This window comes from Sciurus vulgaris, assembly GCF_902686455.1.
Source record: "Sciurus vulgaris genome assembly, chromosome: 2".
In the NCBI taxonomy this organism is placed as follows: Eukaryota; Metazoa; Chordata; class Mammalia; order Rodentia; family Sciuridae; genus Sciurus; species Sciurus vulgaris.
The window spans coordinates 37,696,124-37,719,327 of NC_136462.1; the positions used below are offsets into that span (position 1 = coordinate 37,696,124).

The following is a 23,204-nucleotide window of genomic DNA, read 5'->3' on the forward strand; positions in this document are numbered from 1 at the left end:
GAAATAATAAGGCAGATATAATAATTTACAGATTTTTAAAAACGTGTCTGTGGTTACTCCTGTTTTTTACCAATTACATTTGTGAGTTCACTATTAAAAAAGAGAGGAATACCTACTGATAAGTAGTTAAGGACATAATCAGTTGTTATAGTAAAACATGTAAGTCTTTTTTTAAAACAATTAAAAATGCCATCAAATATACATTTGAATATACAATGCCAAACAAAATATCTGTATAACATAGAGCACAGAAACCAAAACTGCAATTTATCACTAATGCATATTTTTTTCAGGCTAAAAAAAAATGTTCAAAGAAGATATTATATTTAATCAAGTGAGAAACAATTTAAATATATCCCCAGCAGAATTGGGAAGAGTGATTTGCCCATATACACATTAATTAGTTCACTGATTATTATTAATATTAATGATATACAGGAAAAGAAACAGCTTAAAGCTGTTATCAGATCTTTTTAAAATGCCATGAATAGACATAATATTTATTACTCATATAAGAGATACCGATCTGCAGAAACTACAAAATTAGGGAACAGTTATGCCTTCTCTGCCTTTATTTTTGGTGTCTGGATTTGTGTGTGCATGCGCGCACACGCAGCACTGAGAATCAAGCCTCTTGCATGTTAGGCTCTATCACTGAACTACATCACCAGTCTTAGAATATTTTACAAGGAATATGGAGTAATTTATCCTTTTCTCTCTTTTTTCAAGAATAAAAGCCTTCAAAATCTGAATACTTGATTAATTATTCAATTGTCATGTTCTAAACTGTTTCAGGAGAAAATGCATCTCTCAACTTAGTTGTTTGTTTGCTTTTTGTATTGAAAACTGAAATCATCTGCATGCTAAACATGTACTCACTTCACCACTGACCCCCCCAGCCCCTCTCAAAGTAGTTTAATACTTTTTATTGTGTGTATAATTTAGAAAGTATAAAACTTTCAAGGTTACATGCATTATATCATTGGCACTGTTTATAATGAAGGATTGAGTAATAACAATGCCAATTCTGTCATTTCCTCAATTCAATTAAAAAATTTCCCATGTGCTAGGTAGGCCTTGGGTTTAATTCCTGGCTCAAAGAAAAAAATAAAATAAAGAGATGGGCACAGTGGCACACACCTGTAATCCCAGCGGCTCTCAGCAAGGGTGAGGTGCTAAGCAACTCAGTGAGACCCTGTCTCTGAATAAAATACAAAACAGGGCTGGGGATGTGGCTCAGTGATGGAGTGCACCTGAGTTCAATTCCCAGTATCAAAAAAAAAAAAAAAAAAAAAGAAAGAAAGAAAATTTCTTAGCAGCAACATTATATCGACTACTTTTGCCAGTATTCTTCAAAAGTGTGGTTGTACTGTTTTCCACAGTTATTGCAAATGTGTTATACAATTACATGCCAAATAATTCCTTTAAATAAGAACCTATTACAAACTGCAATTATGGTAAATATAAAGTCTTACCTATGCAATGATAGTTAAGAATGAATACAAATGCAAGGTTTATTTAATGAAAACACTCATTTTCACAGTTGTACGACTTAAAAGAACTTGCATCTAAGCAGCCTCTAATCAGATTTATTTTTTGAAAATGCAATATAACTAGCTATCAAAACCAATTTTTTAGTCACCTTTGACTAAAGGTTAACTGAGAAGCAGATGGTTTATCTCTCTTCCATACAGTTCAGCGAATCAGAGTCAGAAGAAACAATAATGCCCAAGAGTTCTAACATTTTGGCACCTACAGTGACAGGCACATAAGCATGTTTATCATCACCTATCAAATAGCCTACACGTGCAGAATTGCAAAAGCAAAGATTCTAGGTCATTTTAAAACTTATGTGCCAAAACCAGTTTTAAAAGGCTATTTGGTCTAAACTTTTTCTGGCTACAATGACTATATCCCTCCCCAATCCTTTGGTGTTTTGTTTACATCTTTATAGTAACACTGATCACATTTTGCCTCATGACATAAGATTTTTAAATGTTGTGTTTATTTTCCTATTTAGATGGGGAGCTTCCTGACTACAAGAACTTCTTATACAAGAATCATCTATACTGAAGCAGGCAACCTTTTTTCTGCAAAGGGCCAGATAACAAATATTTTATGTTTTGCAGGCATACATGTTTCTGCTACAGCCGATATAAAACAACCCTTTACAAAGCAGCAGGTTATAAAACTAGGATGCAGGGACTTTTGTGGCACCATCATTTGCTAATCCCTGAACACCACTGTTTAAAGGTCAGGCTTTGAAAGTCAGACTGGTCTGTGTCTACAGAGGTAGCTGTACTACCTCTGGCAAGTTACTTACCTATATAAAATATGAATAATATAGTTTGTTGTGAATAATAAATGAGATAAAATATGCAAAGTTCTCAGTAGTGTTACAATGTAAGGTTCATTAAATGTAGCTATTGCTACATGTAATATGATTATTTTTATACTACCTGAACAGAGCAGTATTTAGTGTTTATTAAACTGAAGATATTCAGAGACTGAAATGTTATATAATAAAATGTCTTATTTAGTAATAAAGTACTTTTAAATGAGTATGTTTAGACTTGCTTATTTGCAGTTCCTTGGAAACATTAGGAATAAAAAAATCTTCTAATATTAGGGTTATTTTAATCAATACAAATATGTGAATGTAAAATTTTATCATAATAAACTTGTCATAATAGGAACACTTGGAAATTAAATCTAGTAGAATTTTATTATAAACAACAATAGGCCATCGTATTTAAAAAACATTTTTCAATATTTATACATAGTGCCTCATTTGTTCCTCACCAGAAACCTGTGAGTCACATAGATTAGCCTATATTTTCTTTATTTGATACATTTAAGAACAGATTAAAAATGTTCAAGGACCATTGTGCTTATCATAGGCAATTTAATAAAAAGAACACTGAGTGAAAGCTATTGGCCAGTATGATTAGGCAACAAGGAGACAAAAATAAATAGGATGAGTTTCTGCAAGAACTCATAATAAAGAGACACATAAACAGACCATTTGAATACAGTATATAAGTGAAATATGGGGTCAGTTGGAAGGAAATATCTCAAAGGAAAGACACTAAAAGGTAAACAGAATTTTGTAAGATCAAGTGGAGAAAGATACTCTAGAAAGAAGATATTACATGCTCCTGGTATTAGCAGTAAATGTGTACAGAACTTTTAAGGAATACATTTGTAGATGGGCTGGTGAGATATGGAGTACAGGACCCATTTTGAGAAGTGGACAATATGAACGAGAGGGCTTATTCCTATATTTTAAGTAAATGTCTCTAGACACTTAGTCTCTAGAGACCTAAGCAGTCATGAAGATTTTAAGAGACAAAGTCATATTTGGAAATACCATTCTGATGGTAGTATGGAAGATGAATTAAAGGAGACAGATTTTGAAAGCAAAAGGGATAGTGAAATAATTTTCCCATAGAAGGAGTAGGCATATACAGACAAGTCAAGAAATGCCTACTTACTCTGACTTAGCAGGAACACTTTTTCAGACATATGTACAGCTTTATAATTAACATGATATAAAATATTTGAAGACAATAAAAAACTGAGGTATAAGGAGAAATATATACAGAACATAATAAGTTGAAAAGAATGGAGAAACCAAAAATAGATCCATACATTGTTGACTGATTTGTGACAAAAGTACCAAAACAATTCATTAGGGAAAAGGAAGGTTTTCAAGAACTAAGCCTGGAGTAACTGGATAAAAAAATAACGACTTCCAATCCTTATGCTATACATAAAATACTAGAGGAATCATAGACTTTAAATATAAGAGCTAAAACTGTAACACTTTTGAAAGAAATGTAAGAGAGTCTTTAGAACACTGTTTTATTCCACTGGGGCTTCCTGGTTTCCAGGCCTTCAATTTGCACTGGAAGCTACATCATCAGCCTCTGGCCCTCAGGCCTTCAAACTACACCACTAGCTCTCTCCTGGGTCTCCAACTTGCAGATGGCAGATCATGGGACTTTTCAGCTTTCATAATTACTTAAGCCAAAAACCTGTAATAAATCTCTTTCTAAATAAAAAAACGCACAGACACAAAGATCCTATTGATTCTTTTTCTTTGGAGAACCCTGACTAACACAGCAGCCACAAGGTCTCTGTCAACAACTATTCAACTCTGCCACTGTACTGTGAAAACAACCATAGACAATACGTTAACAACGGGAATGGATGTGCTCTGATAAAATACAAATTCAAGTAGGGGACTAAATTGATCTGAGGACCACAGTCTGTCACCCTGTTTTTAGAGGTAGATTTTATATATAACGTACTGTCATAGAGATCTCTGTAGCCTACTATATGCTACCCCCACCAAAGGTGATAATATGGGCAGTAAAAATATCTTTTATATGGTATGATATGAGAAAAGTTTGGTAAGCACATCCCTAGAAAAACTAATGTACATGTACAAGGAGACATCATGTACAAAGATGGTTATTATAATCACTGTTCATGATAGCCAAAATTGGAGATAATCTAAATGTCCCTCATGAGGCAATATATACACCATGACACAATATATAATAAAAACAAAAGCTGAATGAACCAAATTTCCCATTATTAACACATTTGTAATAAAACAGATACCTGTAAAATGGTCATTCATGACATGCCACAAAATTGTAACCTTTCCTCTGAAATAGGGGCATTATGTCACTATTAAATGTAAATATCATATTCTAATTCAATCTAGGCATTAATGGAAAGACATTTCCAAAGGATATGGATTCGTAGGAATGAAGAAGTTTGGAGAGCCACAGCTGGCTCTCCCTTGGAGGATGAATAAAGAGGCAATCACCTTCATCTTCACTTTGCTCCTCTGTCATAATTTTCCTCTTTTCTTTCTATTCTGAATGAGTTTTTTTTTCCTCTCCAAACATGAAATTTTTTGAAATTTATTTATTTTAATTAAAATCTTAAATTTACATAGGGCAATATTGTTGAGTCATTGTTATTTTTTCCCTTCCCCCCCACCCCCTCCCACCCCTCTTTTCCCTCTATACAGTCCTTCCTTTCTCCATTCTTACCACCCTCCTTATCCCCTAACCCTAAACCTAACCCTAACCCTAAAGCGAACCCCTCATACCCCGCCTTATATGTCCTCATCTGCTTATCAGCAAGATCATTCATCCTTTAGTTTTTTGAGATTGGCTTATCTCACTTAGCATGATAACCTTCAATTTCATCATTTGCCTGCAAATGCCATAATTTTATCATTCTTCATGGCAGAATAATATCCATTATTATAATTATATATATATATATATATATATATATATATATATATATATATATATATATGCCCACAGTTTCTTTATCCATTCATCAACTGAAGGGCATTTAGGTTGGTTCCACAATCTGGCTACAATGAATGGAGCAGCAATGAACATTGATGTGGCTGTATCTCTGCAGTATGCTGATTTTAAGTCCTTTGGGTATAGGCCAAGGAGTGGGATAGCTGGGTCAAATGGTGGTTCCATTCCAAGCTTTCTGAGGAATCTCCATACTGCTTTCCAGAGTGGCGCACTAATTTGCAACCCACCAGCAATGTATGAGTGTACCTTTTCCCCCACATCCTCGCCAACACCTATTGTTGCTTGTGTTCTTGATAATCGCCATTCTAATTGGGGTGAGATGAAACCTTAGGATAGTTTTGATTTGCATTTCTCTTATTACTAGAGATGTTGAACATTTTTTCATATATCTGTTGATTGCTTGTACATCTTCTTCTGTGAAGTGTTCTGTTCATTTCCGTAGCCCATTTGTCGACTGGATTATTTGTATTCTTGGTGTAGAGTTTTTTGAGTTCTTTATAGATTCTGGAATTAGTGCTCTATCTGAAGTATGATTGGCAAAGATATTCTCCCACTCTGTAGGCTCTCTCTTCACATTACTGATAGTTTCCTTTGCTGAGAGAAAGCTTTTAGTTTGAATCTATCCCAGTTGTTGATTCTTGCTTTTATTTCTTGTGCTATGGGAGTCCTGTTAAGGGAGTCTGATCCTAAGGCCAACAAGTTGAAGGTTTGGACCTACTTTTCTTCTATAACATGCAGGGTCTCTGGTCTGATTCTGAGGTCCTTGATCCATTTTGAGTTGAGTTTTGTGCAGGGGTGAGAGATAGGGGTTTAATTTCATCTATTGCATATGGTTTTCCAGTTTTCCCAACACCATTTGTTGAAGAGGCTATCTTTTCTCCATTGCATATTTTTGGCACCTTTGTCTAGTATGAGAAAATTGTATTTATTCAAGAGGTCCATGTCCTCTTGAATGAGTTTTTTTTTAATCCATCTAATAGTTTTGAGTTTCATTAATGGTGGTTGCTAACCTTTCTCAAAGAAGCCCCACTAAAATCCCATGAACCAATTATGCAATTACTATTATTTTGCTTTGTTCTCATAAAAGTAAAGTGGTAATTATAACATATGGGTGATTTAGAATATATAAAGCACTGTCAAATAGATTATCACTCTGAATCCTCCTAAGAACCTGGTAAGGTACATAGAACAGGGAGGTTAAGAGACACTACCCAAAGTCTAAATCAATTGCACTGATCTGTCCTTGTAGATAATACCTTTCTAAATAAAAGTTTAGCCTATCCTTCCAGTAGTCTCTAATTTCTTCAGCCAGAAAGTTTCTCAATACTCCGATGACTCATAGGTCTTTATATCTCTTTTATGGCACTTAACATGTCCTATCTTTTAAAAATATTTAGATGTGTGGGTCTTAAGATACTCAATGGCAAGTTCTGGAAGGGCAGGGACGAGTCTTATTTATCTTTCTAACCCCCACAACATCTAGAAACACTCATTTTTCTAATTAAATGAATAGGGCATTCCCTTGTTTATGGTAGTTTTTCATTTTTTCTTGAAATATAATTAAAAAGCATAAATATGAGTGTGTTCACTATATTTATATAGTACCTTTTGGCAACTGTATTTTTTTAAAAAGTTGTGTATCAAAGCTGGGCGTGGTGGCACACACCTGTAATCCCAGCAGCTCAGGAAGCTGAGGCAGGAGGTTTGCAAGTTCAAAGCCAGCTTCAGCAACTTAGCAAGGCCTTGTCTCTAAATAAAATATAAAAAAGGGCTGGGTATGTGGCCTCAGTGGTTAAGTGCCCCTGGGTTCAATCCCTGGTACTTCCCCCAAAGAAATGTGAACAGGAATTACAATAATCCTAATATACCATCTTTTGGAAAAATCAATTTGATTTACAGTATTTACTAGCTGCAATTTTTCTCCTCCTGCCCTCCCTCTTTTCCCTATTTTGTGGTGCTCAAGAGGGAACCAGGGCCTCTAGGTGGGCTAGACAATGTTCTACCACTGAGCTACATTCCCAGGCATGCAATTCTTTCTTCAAAAGAATACAACCTGCATTTACTTTAAAGGTGACTTTATTAGTAGATTAAACTTTAATTGAATCAAAAGGAACACCTCTTGAAAGAGGTGGAAGACAAATCTAATCCTTTTCAACATTCAATATATTTACATAGCTCCATTAGAAAGTTTAAAATGTGACTTGATTTTTAATAATTTAATTATATCAAGTCTTTAAGGAACAGACCAATAACACAAAAAGCATTATCAGTCTTTACTGAAACACTCATAACTTCTGAAATAGTTATCAAGACTATGGGCCCAGACATCTTACAAGAATAAGAATACCTGGATTCTATTTCTAGCTCTAGCAACCTTGAATAGATTCAAATAGAATTTATGGGATTAAAATTTAAAAACTTTTTGAATGAAACTATATCCACCCCCATAGTGACTTTAATGCTAAATATGTATTGCTTCTTCCTAAATCATACCTCTTTTTATCTTTGAACTCATTCTGCCAGAACCCCTTGTCTTAAAAGAAGAACATATTGCTAAAAGATTCATTATTAGTAAAATAATTTAAAGAAACCCCAAATCTATAAATTAACAAAAGTGTCTCATATAGCTTGAAGGGCAATATTTTGAGATATGAAAGGAAGAGAATGCAGGAGAGGTAAGTTTAGTTTCTTTTACTGCATTTAATGTGTTTCTGGTCAAGTGTTTGACACTGCATAAATAACCCCATGCTACATATAAAGATAAAATAAACAGCTAAAAACTCTGGTGTAGAATGGTGTTTCTCAGTTTCTATCACAATATTCCCCAAATAACAGAGGACAGTAAAAGAAACCTGTCCTACCTAGTTAAATTTGATGGTTTATCAGATTTTCATTTTAAACAATCACATATGCCATTCATTATTTGAACTTAATTTACCCTGCCTACCAGTAAGTAAAACTGATAGTCCAGGAAAATATACCACGTTTATCTTTGCATCTTGCAAACATGGATTCACTTTCCTCAGGTTGACTCATTATTCAGTTTGAGAAGCAGTTTGTAGCATAAACACAGAAACAAATGTCTATGATTATGTGTGGTGAGCTGGTCCATGATTCTTGGTCCTTGATTCCCTCACGGCTGTGTTTGTGCTGGGAACTTCCTGTGCAAAGGTGCAGGTCAAGATGGCCAGGTGCTATGCGGCTCACAGGCCTGAGGAGGCCACATGCAAGGGCATGCATCTCTATCAGCTGGAACCCTGGACTGAGGCACCAACTCATAGGGGTAGAGAATTCTGGGCATAAGATGACCTCCATATCTCACAAGTTTTGCTGCATGCTTAGACTGCCTACTTTGCCAAAACTTTCTCACAAATAACTTTCTGATGACAAAACCTATATAATAAATGTGCTGAGTTAACTCTGGGTCAGTCAAACTCCAACAGGGTTTGGCTGCCCACCTAGCTTTTTCTCTATGTGTGCCTTTTCTTCATCCCCTATCACCCCTCTCTGGGTGAATAACGGCCATGCTGGTTGCAACAATTATGTGCAAGAATGTAGGCTAATTAGGAACAAGGCTGTAAGGTGGGTAGCTTCCACTCCCTATATCCACATTTTCCAATTATAAGTGGGTTTTCATAGATTTCTTTCTATATCCTTAAGTGGGAACTGAAGATAAAGATGATGTTACAAAGCAGCTTTGAATTCTTCTGAGACATACAGTCAGTATTTTAAACTCCTAAAACAAAAATATTTCTTTTTATTAACCATAAATACTGCAACACACCTAAAAAATTTTATAGAGGTTAAATCAAAAGTTCTTATACACTTCCAGTGATACTGGTCTAAGTCAGTAATTCTCAGAGTAACATAGGACAAAGAATCTTCTTAGAATCTACAACCCTTATATCGTCACTGATACTTCTTTCCCACAACAAAGCTAGTTTTAAAATCACTAATTACAGAAAGTCACCATTATAGGTAGAAGCATATATTCTCTCTCTGGTGTGTCATGTTTGAAAACACACAAAAGAACTACTGGAGGCTTAAGGTTGCTCTTGAGAGACTATGATGGCTCCAGAATTTTATTATGATTCAATGGTGAGCTTATTCAGCACACAGATAGTTCAGTGTCTAGAAGTTATTCTCAGAAGTTGTTTTTTTCTTCTCTGGGATCTTTCAATTTTTCCATTTAACATTATAATTTTTAAAAGGAAAAACTACATGAAATTCTTATGAACACTTTTTTATTTCATCTTGGAATAAAAGGATAACTCTCCTATTTATTTATTTATTTATTTTAGCTGTAGGTGGACACTCTACTTTTATTTTATTTTTATGTGGTGCTGAGGATCAAACCCAGGACCTCACACATGCTAGGTGAGCACTCTACCACTGAGCCACAACCCCAGCCCAACTCTTCTGTTGTTACAGGTTAAAATCTACTAATATATTCCAGTATTGTGCTTGTGCTTTGAATTTTGAGGATAAAACATATGTAATGAAAACAAATTTTATGAGGAAGTCATTTTAATGCCTTTAGTGGCTCTTAATCATTCTCACCATCTCCCTACGGTAGAGAGGTATACCATGTTTCTACCTGGCTGACTACTACTTATACATTAGGTCTCAGTTTAGAAATTGCTTCTTCAAAAAGAACTCTGAATATGTGTTAGATGTGTATTTCCATACTTTAACATTATCATAGCATTTTTTTCATTGTTCATTTATTCATCTGACATTGCCCCTAGACCTCCCCTGACAAGAGAGGGAATGTGTGTGTCTTCTTCATGTAGTCCAGCAGGGTGTCTAGCATGTATCAAGTGCTTTTATTCAATTATTTTTATTTTGTAATTGCCTGTATAAAAATCTTAAGGAGGTCACACAGAACTCTTTTACCAAAACCTTTTTGAAATGATGCATGAAAAGAAAGTAACCATCTAGTTTAGATGAGTAAATACAGAAAATGACTAGACTTAATATGTTTAGAAGATTATTTAACATGTATATTAAACATATACTTAAACCAGGCACCTCTAAGGCATCAAAGTATTTTTTTACTAGTGATCATTTTCATTTACAAAGTTAGTTTTCAATTATATTTATTAAATAATTAAGTTAAACTAATTACATATTTACTGAGACAATGAGAGAAAGATAAAATAAAAAAAAGACAAATTTGCCAGTGTAGTTTACTTGTTAAACAGAATAGCTTGTTAGTTTTTATAAGGTTAAAAAAGTAGTAGAGAATTGAGTTTAAATGTTTGGGGTTCTTTAACATTAAATCATATCTATCAAGGGCATTTATACCAACTGGAAAAAAGCATTTTGACTGCTGGTAGTCGCACATAGCCTAAAACAGTTAATATATTTTAAAAATAAATCAATAATTTTTGAAGAACACTTCAAGCCATTAAGTACAGAGGCAAGATTACCATTCTGAATTATCATAAGGAATCTATGTGGAAGAATCAGGGACCTTCAAAATGTAATTAGTTCAGGTTTAGAATGCATCTTGTGATATAGAAAAATAAACCAATCATTTTATCATTTCATTATTAGGGATATATCTGACATCTATAGGTGATGGAAAGATATCGATTATTTTTAATTGGAAGTATAATCTTAAATATTTTCCTTCACTTAAAAATTACTATATAGGGTATGGTTTTACAATGGTTTTACAACTATAAAATAATACAGGAGAAAAACAAGTATGATATAGCTACTAAAATAATTAGATATGCATAGAAATTCCTGTACTAGTGACATATTTGGACAGGACTCACTACATTTTTTTTTTTTTTTTTTTTTTTTTTTTTTTTTCGGTACTGGGGATTGAACCCAGGGCCTTGTGCATGTGAGGAATCACTAAATTCTACCTCAGGCATATCATGTTAAGTGTGCATAAATAAAAATAATTTCATAACAGTGGTTCCAAAGGAAATATCCTAAGATTCTTTGAACAAGTCAGAACAATAAGAGATACAGTTGATTTACAGCTAACTGAAGGATTACTGTCAAGGAGCTTATGTTTCCTCTACTTCTTGGAAACATGTTAATTCTTTAAAAGATTATATAAATTGACAGGGAAAGAGAGAGAGACAGAGACTGAAAGAAAGAATATATATAAGCAGAAAAGGATGGTGACAATACTTTCAAAATGACAAAAAAAATTCTAACTCAATCATAAATCTCTTTATTGGATACAAGATTAGCATCTAAACTATTTTAGTTATGATGAGTTCTGCAAGCATATTAAAAATAATCACTAGTTTAATTAAAGGCACAGTTCACTTCATTAGCATGAAGAAAAACATATGATTTTACAGAATACCTATGCTGACAAAGAAAACATCTATTTAATTAAAATTGTAAGTCTATGCTATCATGATAAAATGACTTTAATCAGGAACTACACCATGACTAAGAAGAAAATACAACTTACAACTGTTTAATACAGGAAGTTGTAGGGAAGGTTTGAAATAAGTTACAGCATAGAAGAATAGGGATAGAGATATTAAAATTATTTCATTTAGCATCTACACATTCCAGGCAATTTCTATAACTCTAATTATTATTCTGGCTAGGCAAGGTATGAGGCACAAGTTTCCTGGGAGGGACTCAGACTAGAGTACAACTGAATATGCTAACCAGAGTTCTAGCATGTGTAAGCTCTATGACCCTGGATAAATCATTTTCCTGAACTATTCCTTGAATTACATGAAGGAAGGATGGTTTCTATATCCTGTTTACTTGTAACATTAAGAAATTCTGAATGTTTGAAGTTGAAGCCATTTTAAATCTTCATATCCTATGGTTTCCACTAAAGACTATCAAATGTACAAGACAGCCTTAAAAATCAAAAAAACAAAACAACCACTTGTAGCATACAGGCGGGGCCAAATTATATATTAAACCTGATAAATCCCGTGAGGTCAGTTTTTTGTTGTTATTGTAGTGTGTGTGTGTGTGTGTGTGTGTGTTTTCTTTTTAACATTTCTATTAACTGATTACCACTCAAAAAGATGCCTCTCCCTAGACCCAGTGAAATATAGGACCCTACCCTACTCTGGCTATAAATTTCCACAATCAAAAATGTTTAAACTGTCCAAGAAATGAAAATAGTTACAGTGAGAATGGCAGATTTGGCTGCTTTTCCTGGTGGACCAATTTAATATCTTCCTACTCTTTATACCTTTATAAACTAAGGTCAGGTCAGTAGAAGACATAACCTCAAAACTGAAGCTCAGGGAGGTTCTAAATTAAGAGGTTCAATGTAAAAATGAAGTGAATTACAAAGAAAAAAATATGCTGATATATAGGATGAGGATTCTAAATCATCTTATGGCAGATAGAAACTATACTACAAGATAATACTTTCAACCCATATGGACCATTTTATAGCAATCCCAAGTATTTTAAAGAAATTATCTAATTAATTTTCATGACACTTCTGTGAAAGTCAGGTCTTAACTATTTTTTTTTCCAAAGAAGGCAAACACACACACACATGCACGCATAGGCACACATAAATTCCACAGGAACTACCAAAGCTACTCACTGCCAATGACATATCTAGAGTTGTAACTTATGAAAAAAGGAGCTTAGCCCAATGATAAATGATATTAACTGAAATGCCTCCAACTTTTTGAAAAATATATGACTTCCCACAAGAAGTAAGTGCAGAAACAGTGTATTTCCTTGCTTAGCATTTATCACTTAGTTCGGCATCTGCTACCTTGTAGGCACTCATTATACATTTACTCAGTGAATAAAGGCTATTAATAGTATCTAACAGTTACTAAAACTCTTGTATCAGGTACTGTGGTAAGTGTTTTACATATATTATTTCATTTAATGCTACAAACAGTTCAATGAGGTAAAATATTACTTCTCATTTTACTCATAAGGAAACCAAGGCCTGGGTTAAGTAACTTGCTCAAGATTACACAACGTTAGCAGCAGGATTTTAAAATAAAGGTAGCCTGACCTTAGATCAAGATTATAGAAAAAGAGTCTTACACTAGAAGTAAGAAACTATATCTATAGTCCAGTCCCCCTAATACCATTTCCTTAAAAACAAGAGAAATTTTTAAATGACATTTTGTTTTTAACTCTTTAGAATGTCTGGCATAGTACTTTAATTCACATTATTCTTCATCAAATGTTTCCTAAAGAAAATTAAAAATCACATGAACAAATTACGTTTCATTGTTCTCAACTATAAAATGAAGATAAGTTACCTGCATAGTCTACCTCAATGGTTCTAAGACTGTGGTCCAAAGATTGGGAAATTTTGTAGAAATGCAAATACCCAGGTCCCACTCCAGACTTTATGAATCAGAAACTGATGTTTTAACAAGTCTTACAGGCATGCTAACATCTGAGAATCAGGGTCTATTTTGTAAAATAATTATAAAGATCAAATGAGTTCAATACTCATTTTTAGGGTGAAAGTACCCTAAAAAGTGAGGGCTGTATCATCGACATCATTAAAATATTAAATTACATTCCTAGGAAAAAAACTCAGTGATTTTACTAAATCTAGACTGAAATGAATATCAGAAATGAAACAGAACATAAAATACTTTCCAAATAAGATACTGTTCTTCTAGATTTTATTTGGATAATGTGAGCACCCATGGATCTAGAGTAAAAGATGACTATGATCCATAAAATTATACTTAGAAATCTGATAATTTGATCATGTCAGAGGCCTGATGTGCTACACAAGCTCCTTACCTGACCAGTGTCCAGTGGAGACACCAGATCTGTCTGTGCATGTCTCACTTACAGGTCTAAACACAGTCTCCCATCCACCAGTAGCATAGCGCCAATTCTGAGATTCCAAGATGAGTGTCCGTTGGGTGCCATATGCAATCATGAAGCAATAGACCACATGATGGAGTTGACAGCCATAGCCACAGCCTTTGTTAATGTTACACACCAGTTTCTTGGCTTTGCTACAGTCCTTGGGATTCTATCAAAAAGAAAAGAAATGGAGATGAAGATAAGATGTAGAGAGAGGTCAACTTCTCTTCGCAAGTGACAAGTACCAAAAATCATAATAAGCCAGGACTGATACAGTGTATTTCTTATCAGGTAAAGAATCCAGCTTAAAGGATTGGATCCAATAAAAAGAATTCAATAAAAAAATATACATGCATTCAGGGAGATGGCAGTGACAAAAAACAATACTTTGAAAATATCACTAAAGTGAAATTAAGCAGATTAGATTAAAACTCACTTCTGTCTCTCAGAACATGTAACTCTGAACCCACAGTTGTAAACACTGAGATCTTAATGAAAGAAGTGAAAACAGTTCATTTATTCCAATAGCACTTTGACATTCTGAACTTACCCTCTGTGATAAAACTCAAATTATCTTAAATGAAAAACTATAATTTATCTATTAATTCCATCTATCTGCAGAGATTTAACAAAATCTACTGCTCCATTATGAAGTAAAAGGCGCTGAGTAAAGGGATCTCTGAATCCAACTATTAACAAAATATCAGTCACGGAACTTTTTTTTTTAATTAACCTTGATGGTAGCCATTAGTAATTTCACAACTGAATTTAAAACATGTTTTATACTGGCTATTTTGAGAATGTGTTATGCCAGTTGGGAGGTCCACTTTGCTAATTCTATGCTTTCCTATAAAATGGTTAGCTAATGTGAAAATTCTTTTTCCATTCTAAAGTTTCAGTTCTGCTCTAATTTGTATGACCTGTTACTAATAACAATTTATTTTGACAAGGACTCTAGTCTGAGAAGGTTTCCAGGCTGTTTTTTTCACAAGGGAAAAGAGAATGAGTGCTTCTAGGAACAGAATCTCTTTTTCCCCACATCTCAAGAGGCAAGGAAAAATCAGTTCTCAATTTACATGAGCCTTGAATAAAGCAGTCAAGAAACATCATATCTACAACTACATTCCAGGGATATCATCTGTTCTGTCAAGTAGAGACTTGCTTACAAAAGCTAACATGGTAAGGCTATAAAAATGATTCTGAAGGAAAATGCAATGAAGTCACTTTCAGAAAAGGTACCTTTCACAGTCAAATGCATCACAGCTGCTTTTTTTTTTTTTTTTTTTTTTTTTTTGGATCAAAGCAGAACCTACACCATCAAGAACCTTCAGAATCCAAGACAGCCCTGATAAACTGATTTGGTTAATAATGTTTTCACAATCAAACAGTAGTTGTCTATTCTTTTCATGAGACTATGAACTCATAGCAGAATCCTAAGGTGGTAACCCCAGTCTTGTTGGTATAGCCGCAGAAGATTGGAGAAGAACAGAAAAGTGTGATGTCATGTGGGAATGGGAGACCCACATTATTTACTTTCTGTACAGTATCATATAAGGAATCCTGGGAGTATGTGCCACTCTCAAATTACCCCAAGGCTTTATTGTTGGCTCAGTTTGTCACAAAAGTAGATTAACGTTGATGTTTGTCAGATTTTTTTCATGATTTGTGAGAAATACAGTACTTGAAGATCTCTAAAATTTATTTGAATGAAAACTTTATTTGAATCTTGGTTCATATGTTTTTCAATAACTTTTTTCTTTTAGAGCACTTTTTAGATGCACTGAATTATTACAAAGATAGTACAAAGTGCTCCCATATACTTCACATTCAGGTTCCCTTATTATTACAGCTTGGTCTATTATTATATATTAGTCTTCATATTTGTTTATTAAGGAAAAAAGTAAAGGGACATAATTATTGAAACACTGATCTTTAGTTTGGAAACTACAGATCTTTTACTTAAAAGAAGGGTCTCATCTGCATGTAAGAAAAGCACATCTACTGCCTGATTTAAGAGAACAATTTAATTGGAATCCACGATTTTAAGCACAAAAGTTGAGACAGAAGAGAAAGGAACAGGCAATTTATGAAAGAGGCTTAAGGATTAGTGTGTCTCATATCAAGCTGAATAAAGAATATATAAATTATTTTTTCTTAGTTTATAGCTATGTAACATAAAGAAATGAGATAACACCCATTATGCTTGATTCTGAAATGAGAATTCTATACATGAAAGGTAATCAATGGAAGACTCCAAGGTAGAGAAGGGAAACTGAATGATTAGAATGGTAACAGTAAATAAAATACTGAAAAAGCTCAGAGTCACAGCCCAAGTATTTAGTTTTTGCCAATACTTAATACTTAAATGTATGGAAAATTCAAAGGATGTTGCTGATAAAAGATCCACAGAAACACAAGGACAGTGAGAAAAAGTATTTGTGTTTCACATAAGGTTAGGCTCATCAGTATAAAAATCTAGAAGAAAATGAGTTAGTAATTTTAAGGTAAAGGGAGAGGATTTTTTTCCCCTTTTGTTTTAAAGTCAGTGACAACTGAGATGTACAGGGATTTATGATGATAGAAAGGAACTTCACAGGAAATCCCTAATCTTAACTGAGTCTCTGATATTCACCATTGTTAGAGTAACAACAAATAAAAGGAGATTTTTGGAAGTCTATAATAGAGAAACAGATGCACAGCTCTGTGATCTTCAAATATTTTTTGCCAAATAGCCTTTGTCAATTACTAATGATCCTCGTTTTATACTATCAGGCTGATGGCTGCAAAGACTTGAAGGTGTATCTTATCCATGAACAAGTATATATAAAAGGGTCTCATTACTAAAAGAAGCTTCACTTTAATCATGCTACTACTTTAACAGGATATTTACTTCTGATTAAAAAGTCTGTTTTGCAGGCTGGGGTTGTAGCTCAGTGGTAGAGTGCTTGCCTAGCATGTGTGATGCACTGAGTTGATTCTCAGCACTGCATATAAAATAAAGGTCCATTGACAACTAAAAAAATATTTTTAAAAAGGTCTGTTTTGCAATTGCTTCTAGAGCACTTAATATACTCTCTCCTATATAAATCTTTAATACTTATGCAAGACTGGAGGCATGTTGTTGTTTCATATTGTGATTCTTATCAATCATTTTCTTCTCCTTTTATAGCATTCCTTCCTCTAATTGCCCCCACTCCCACACCTCCCATATATGGGATATTATATACACTTCAGCTGAAGGACACTCACTAGGAAGTACTTCTTATTTGGCAGTGGAAGATGACAGAGTACAACTGAAAGTATACACATCAATTTTATCAAAGAGAGTCTTATTCACTTCTCTTTCCTGCCTTGAGTGTATTCATTGACCAATTTCAGGTGAACTTGTGTCTATTAAAGAAAGACCAAGCACTTAATAAATGCAATAAACTTGGGAGGTGACATCCAATAGAAAAAGAAACCATATACATAACTATAGTAGCAGACAATTTTAATGTTCTAAGATTATGATAAATAGGAATTAAGGACTAGAAGAAAGAAAAAAAACCACTTTCAGCTGAACTGGAAGGGTTATGAATAAAATTGCATTTATGCTAAACCTTGATAGTATAATTTATTGTACTTATGAAATGCTAAGTAAACAGACTTTTAAAAATCATTAAATGGGAGTTCACTCTGTAAAAATAATTGTGAAGAGCAAAGTTAAACTCCAGATGCCATAAATCATGTTTATAATGCCAGATTTTTTTAAACAAGGGTTTTCTTAAAGTTAGACTCATCAATAGATATATATTCTAGCTCCTTGCAATTATAGTAATTATCCAAGTTTTAGAAATAGGAGGAAAATTTGAAAAACCACTTGAGACAATATACTCTAATGAGAGTACTGGGGAGAGGCTTAAGATACAATTGTTACAATAAAGGCTCTGCTATGAACTCAATTGTGTGACTTTGCTTCAATTTGCTACTTTAAAATTGAGACAAAAATGATCTCCCTCTATAACCTTTCCCTGTTGATCCATCCTTCTTTCTCAGAGATACTGTGAGGCTAAATGAGATATATATGCTCAAATTTAACATAAACATACTATCTTATTTATCCTTATCCTCTATGACATTATTTTATATTGAATACATGCAATTTTTAATTTTTTAAAAATGATTGTGGTGCAGGGGATGGAACCCAGGGCCCAGTACATGCTAAGCATGTACTATATAACTGAGCTACATTCCTGTTCTAAATCACCTATCTTTTTCTTATGAAGATTTAGGAAGATTTTTCCTACACACAAATAAAAGCCTCTTCAAAGTACTAAATTCCCAGTCACAATGTAATTTCCTTCACTTACTTGTCCAGAGTTACTACTGACCAAAAACATTATAAAAAAAAAAAAAAAAGGCTAAATTACAAATGAAAACATTTAGTCAAAATAAATCAGACACAACATCTCTAGGCATCTCTTGCAAAAAGTAAATGCTCAAAAATTATTATTTTGGGTTGGAATGTATCTTACTGATAGATTACTTGCCTAACATGTATGGGGTCCTGGGTTTGATCCCCAGCACTGCAAAACAAACAAGCAAAACAAAAACAAAACAAAACCTACTTAAGGGACAAGGGAGATGTACATAGTCACAAAAATAAATTAGTAGTCGACAAGACAGACTTTAGAGTTGAGATTTCTCAAGCCATTTTTGGTATCCTTATCTATTTCTCCATGATGTCTTTGATACACGATACAAAGAAGCATAGGCTTACAGCATACCTGGACACATATCTACTCATATTTTGTAGGCTAAGGATTAAGAATCAGAGCCCAAGAGAATACTTCTAGCTCCTCTCTAAGAATGTTCCTTCTACTGGGTTGAGTTAATACACAGATAGTTCCAACTCCCAATGAAGAGCTCAGTAAAACAAAAGAAAGGATCAGGTCAGGTAGGTTGAACTTTATTGTGCTCTTTGTATGCTCTAATCACAAGACTATAAACAGTTTAAACTTTGTTTCAAAAGATTTGCAGTATCCAGTTTTGTATTGGTAATGAAGAAAAGATTCATTAATAGTATGATGAAAGCATTTCATTGTATTGGAAATAATCTGATTTTATTTCTCCAAAATTATTTTCAAAACAAAAGCAGAAAAAGTAAGGAAGCAAATAAGAGAATTGAAGCACTGCATGGTGGTAATTAAAATGAAGACTTTGGGCACAGTTAATAACCATGAAAAAGAAAGTCAAAAAGCCTTTTCATTGTTAAAAGCCCAGATTGGAAATTACTGTACTGTCTCTTAATATATTAAATGAGAATATTTCTCTAATAATGTTAAGATGATATGGAGGTGTCCTTTCCATTCCTGTAGCAAAGAACAATCTGTTGCAAGTAGTAAGGATGTCACAATACTTCAGGCCCAAGTAGGCTACCTAGTGCTTCACGAACCCAATTTCCCTGTGGCTATTCTGTAAAATGTGAGTGTGGAAACTTAATTGAGAAAAGATATCAAGACACATAGCTTATACATTATTATACTGACCCATAACGGCAAATGCAGATAGTTACTATACAGTAAAGAAGAGTAAAGTTATTTTGATGAGTAAAGAAGCAATTTACTGAATTTTACATTTTATAAACTTTTGCTTACAATTTCCCTACACATTCATATGAGGTATTTTAAAACCATGTAAAAAAATGGAAATTCTACTAATCCAACAGAAAGCAACAAACAATTAAGGAGCATTTATTCTACTAACGATCTTTGAGATAGTATTCTGATATCTCTGATATATAATCTTGAAAATAAAGTTGACCATGGTGAAAAGATGTTAAGATACCAGGAACAGAACTTCCAAGAAATATGGAATAACCTGAAAAGAACAAATTTAAGATTTATTGGGATAGATGAAGGCTCGGAAATACAAACCAAAGGAATGCACAATCTTTTCAAAGAAATAATATCAGAAAATTTCCCAAACCTTAAGAATAAAATGTAAAATCAAATCCACGAGGCTCAGGGGACCCCAAATCTACAAAATTACAACAGACCACAACAAGACATATTATTACAAAAATACCTAGCATACAAAATAGAGATAGAATTTTAAAGGCTGTGAGGGAAAAAACAACAGGTCACATTTAGCTGATTTCTCAATCCAGACCCTCAAAGCTAGAAGGTCCTGGAATAATATATACCAAGCTCTAAAAGAAAATGAATGGAGCCAAGAATACTATACCCAGCAAAATTAAGCTTCAGAACTGATGATAAAATAAAATGTTCCAAGATAAACAAAAGTTTAAAAAATTCACAACTAGAAAACCTGCACTACAAAACATAAAAAATATTTCATAAAGAAGAAATGAAGAATAAATGTGAAAACCAGCAAAGCGAGAAATTACAATAGAAAAACGCTCAATTAAAAGAGAAACTAATTCAAATTAAAAACCAGAAATAAATCAAATGACAGGAAATGAAATTTATTTCTCAATAATAACATTGAACATAAATGGCCTAAGCTCATCAATCAAAAGACACAGACTGGCAGATTGGATTAAAAAACAAGAACTGACAATACGCTGGCTTCAAGAGACTAACTTCATAGGCAAAGATATCCACAGAATAAACGAAGAAAACATACGTTCACATGAATCTCATAATTAATAGGGGTTTCTATCCTCATATCAGATAAAGTAGACTTTAAACCAAAGTTTATCAGAAGGGACAAAGAAGGTCACTTCAAACTACTTAAGGAAATTATACATCAATAAGACATAACAATCACAAATATTTATGCTGTGAATAATGGAGCATCTACATACATCAAACAAACCCTTCTCAATTTTAAGAAGCAAACAGACCACAACACAATAATGTTGGGTGACATTAACATGCCTTGCTCATCACTGGGCAGACTGTCAAAAAATAGATAAATAAAATAAAAAAGCTATAAAACTAAAAAATACAATTAATAATTTAGATTAACAGACTTATATGGAATATTTCATCCATCAATGAGTGAATACACTTTCTTCTCAGTAACACACAGATGCTTCTCTAAAATACCATCTCGAAGGTCACAAAGCAACTCTGCAAATACAAAAAATTAGAGATAATATCTTGCATTCTATAGGATCAAATGGAATGAAATTAAGGAATCAATGATAAAATAATAATAATAAAAAAAAAAAACAGAAGCTACTCTAACACCTGGAGACTAAATAATACACCATTTAATGACCAATGATTAGCAGAAGAAATGAGGAATGAAATAAAAAAATACTTAAAGGTAAAAGAGAACAGTGACAAAACATATCAAAATCTCTGGAACACTACGAAGGCAATGCTAAGAGGAAAGTTCATTGCATTGAGCTCATTCATTAAAACAATTATAAGTCACCAAATAACTAACTTAATATTATATCTCAAACCCCTAGAAAAAGAAGAACAAATCAATGCCAAAAGCAGTAGAAGACAGGAAATAATTAAAATCAGAGCAGAAATCAATGAAATTGATGCACAAAATAATTTAAAAATCGACAAAACAAAAAGATGGTTTTTTGAAAAAATAAATAAAATTTATAAACCCTTAGCCACATTAATGAAGAGAAAGGGAGAAAAAACTCAAATTACTAAAATTTGTGATAAAAAAGGAAATATCACCACAGACACCATTATAATACTGATGATAATTGGAAACATTTGAAAATTTATACTTTAATAAAATAGAAAATCTTGAAGACAATAACAAATTTCTAGAGACATATGATCTACCCAAATTGAATTAGGAGGACATAGAAAAATTAAATAGATCAATTTCAAGCAATGAAATTAAAGACATCATCAAAAGCCTACCAATACAGAAAAGCCCAGGACCAGACGGATTCTCAGCCAAGTTCTACCAGACCTTCAGAGAACAAACACCAATACTCCTCAAAATATTCCATTACACAGAAAAGGAGGGAACCCTTCCAAATTCATTCTATGAAGCTAGTAGCACCCTGATACCAAAACCAGAGAAAGACACATTAAGGAAAGAAAACTTTAGACCAATATCCCTGATGAACATATATGCAAAAAAATCTTAATAAACTACTGGCAAATCACATCCAAAAACATATTTAAAGATAGTACACCATGACCAAGTGGGGTTCATCCCAGGGATGCAAGGTTCGTTCAACATACGGAAATCAATAAACATAATTCATCACATCAATTGACTTCAAGACAAGAATCACATGATTACCTCAAAAGATGCAGAAAAGGCATTTGATAAAATACAGCATCCATTCATGTTCAAAACACTAGAAAAACCAGGGATAGTTAAAGAATACACCTCAACATTGTAAAAGCTGTATATCCTAAACCCAAAGTCAACATTATTCTAAATGGAGAAAAACTGAAAGCATTCCTCTCAAAACTGGAACAAGACAGGGATGCCCTCTTTCACCACTTCTCCTCAACATAGTCCTTGAATCTCTAGCCAGAGCAATTAGGAAAAAGAAAAAAATTACAGAGATCCAACTAACCCTATTTGCCAATGACATGATTCTATATTTAGAAGACCCAAAAACTCGAAGAGAAAACTTGTAGAACCCATAAACACACTCAGCAAAGGAGCAGGATACAAAATTAACACCCATAAATCAATTGTGTTCCTATACACTAATGATGAATCAACTGAAAGACAAATTAAGAAAACTATCTCATTCGCAATGGCATTAAAAAAAATACTTCAAATCTAACAAAAGAGGTTAAAGACCTCTGCAATGAAAATGACAGAACATCGAAGAAGGAAATTGAAGAAGACTTTAGTAGATGGAAAGATCTCCCATGTTCTTTAATAGGCAGAATTAATATTATCAAAATACTACCTAACATGTTATATGGATTTCATGCAATTCCTACTTAAATTCCAACGATAGAAAAAGCAGTCATGAAATTCAATTGGAAAAATAAGCAATCCTTAGTGAGAGGCATCATCAATCCCAGACCTTAAATCAGACTACAGAGCTACATCAACAAAAACAGCATGCTACTGGCACCAAAA

At 33.4% G+C, this 23,204-nt stretch overlaps 1 protein-coding gene across 2 annotated transcripts in view; it reads right to left on the reverse strand.

Annotated features, from left to right (window-relative positions):
* Positions 1-14,067: 14,067 nt before the first annotated feature.
* LOC306653966 (alpha-(1,6)-fucosyltransferase-like) overlaps positions 14,068-23,204 on the reverse strand; it is a 267,342-nt gene continuing 258,205 nt past the window's right edge. For both annotated transcript variants that reach the window (XM_079127144.1, XM_079127145.1), the window contains one exon: positions 14,068-14,337. In XM_079127144.1, coding sequence (XP_078983270.1) covers positions 14,083-14,337 — 255 coding nt within the window. In that variant the 3' untranslated portion in view covers positions 14,068-14,082. The remainder of the gene's footprint in view (positions 14,338-23,204) is intronic.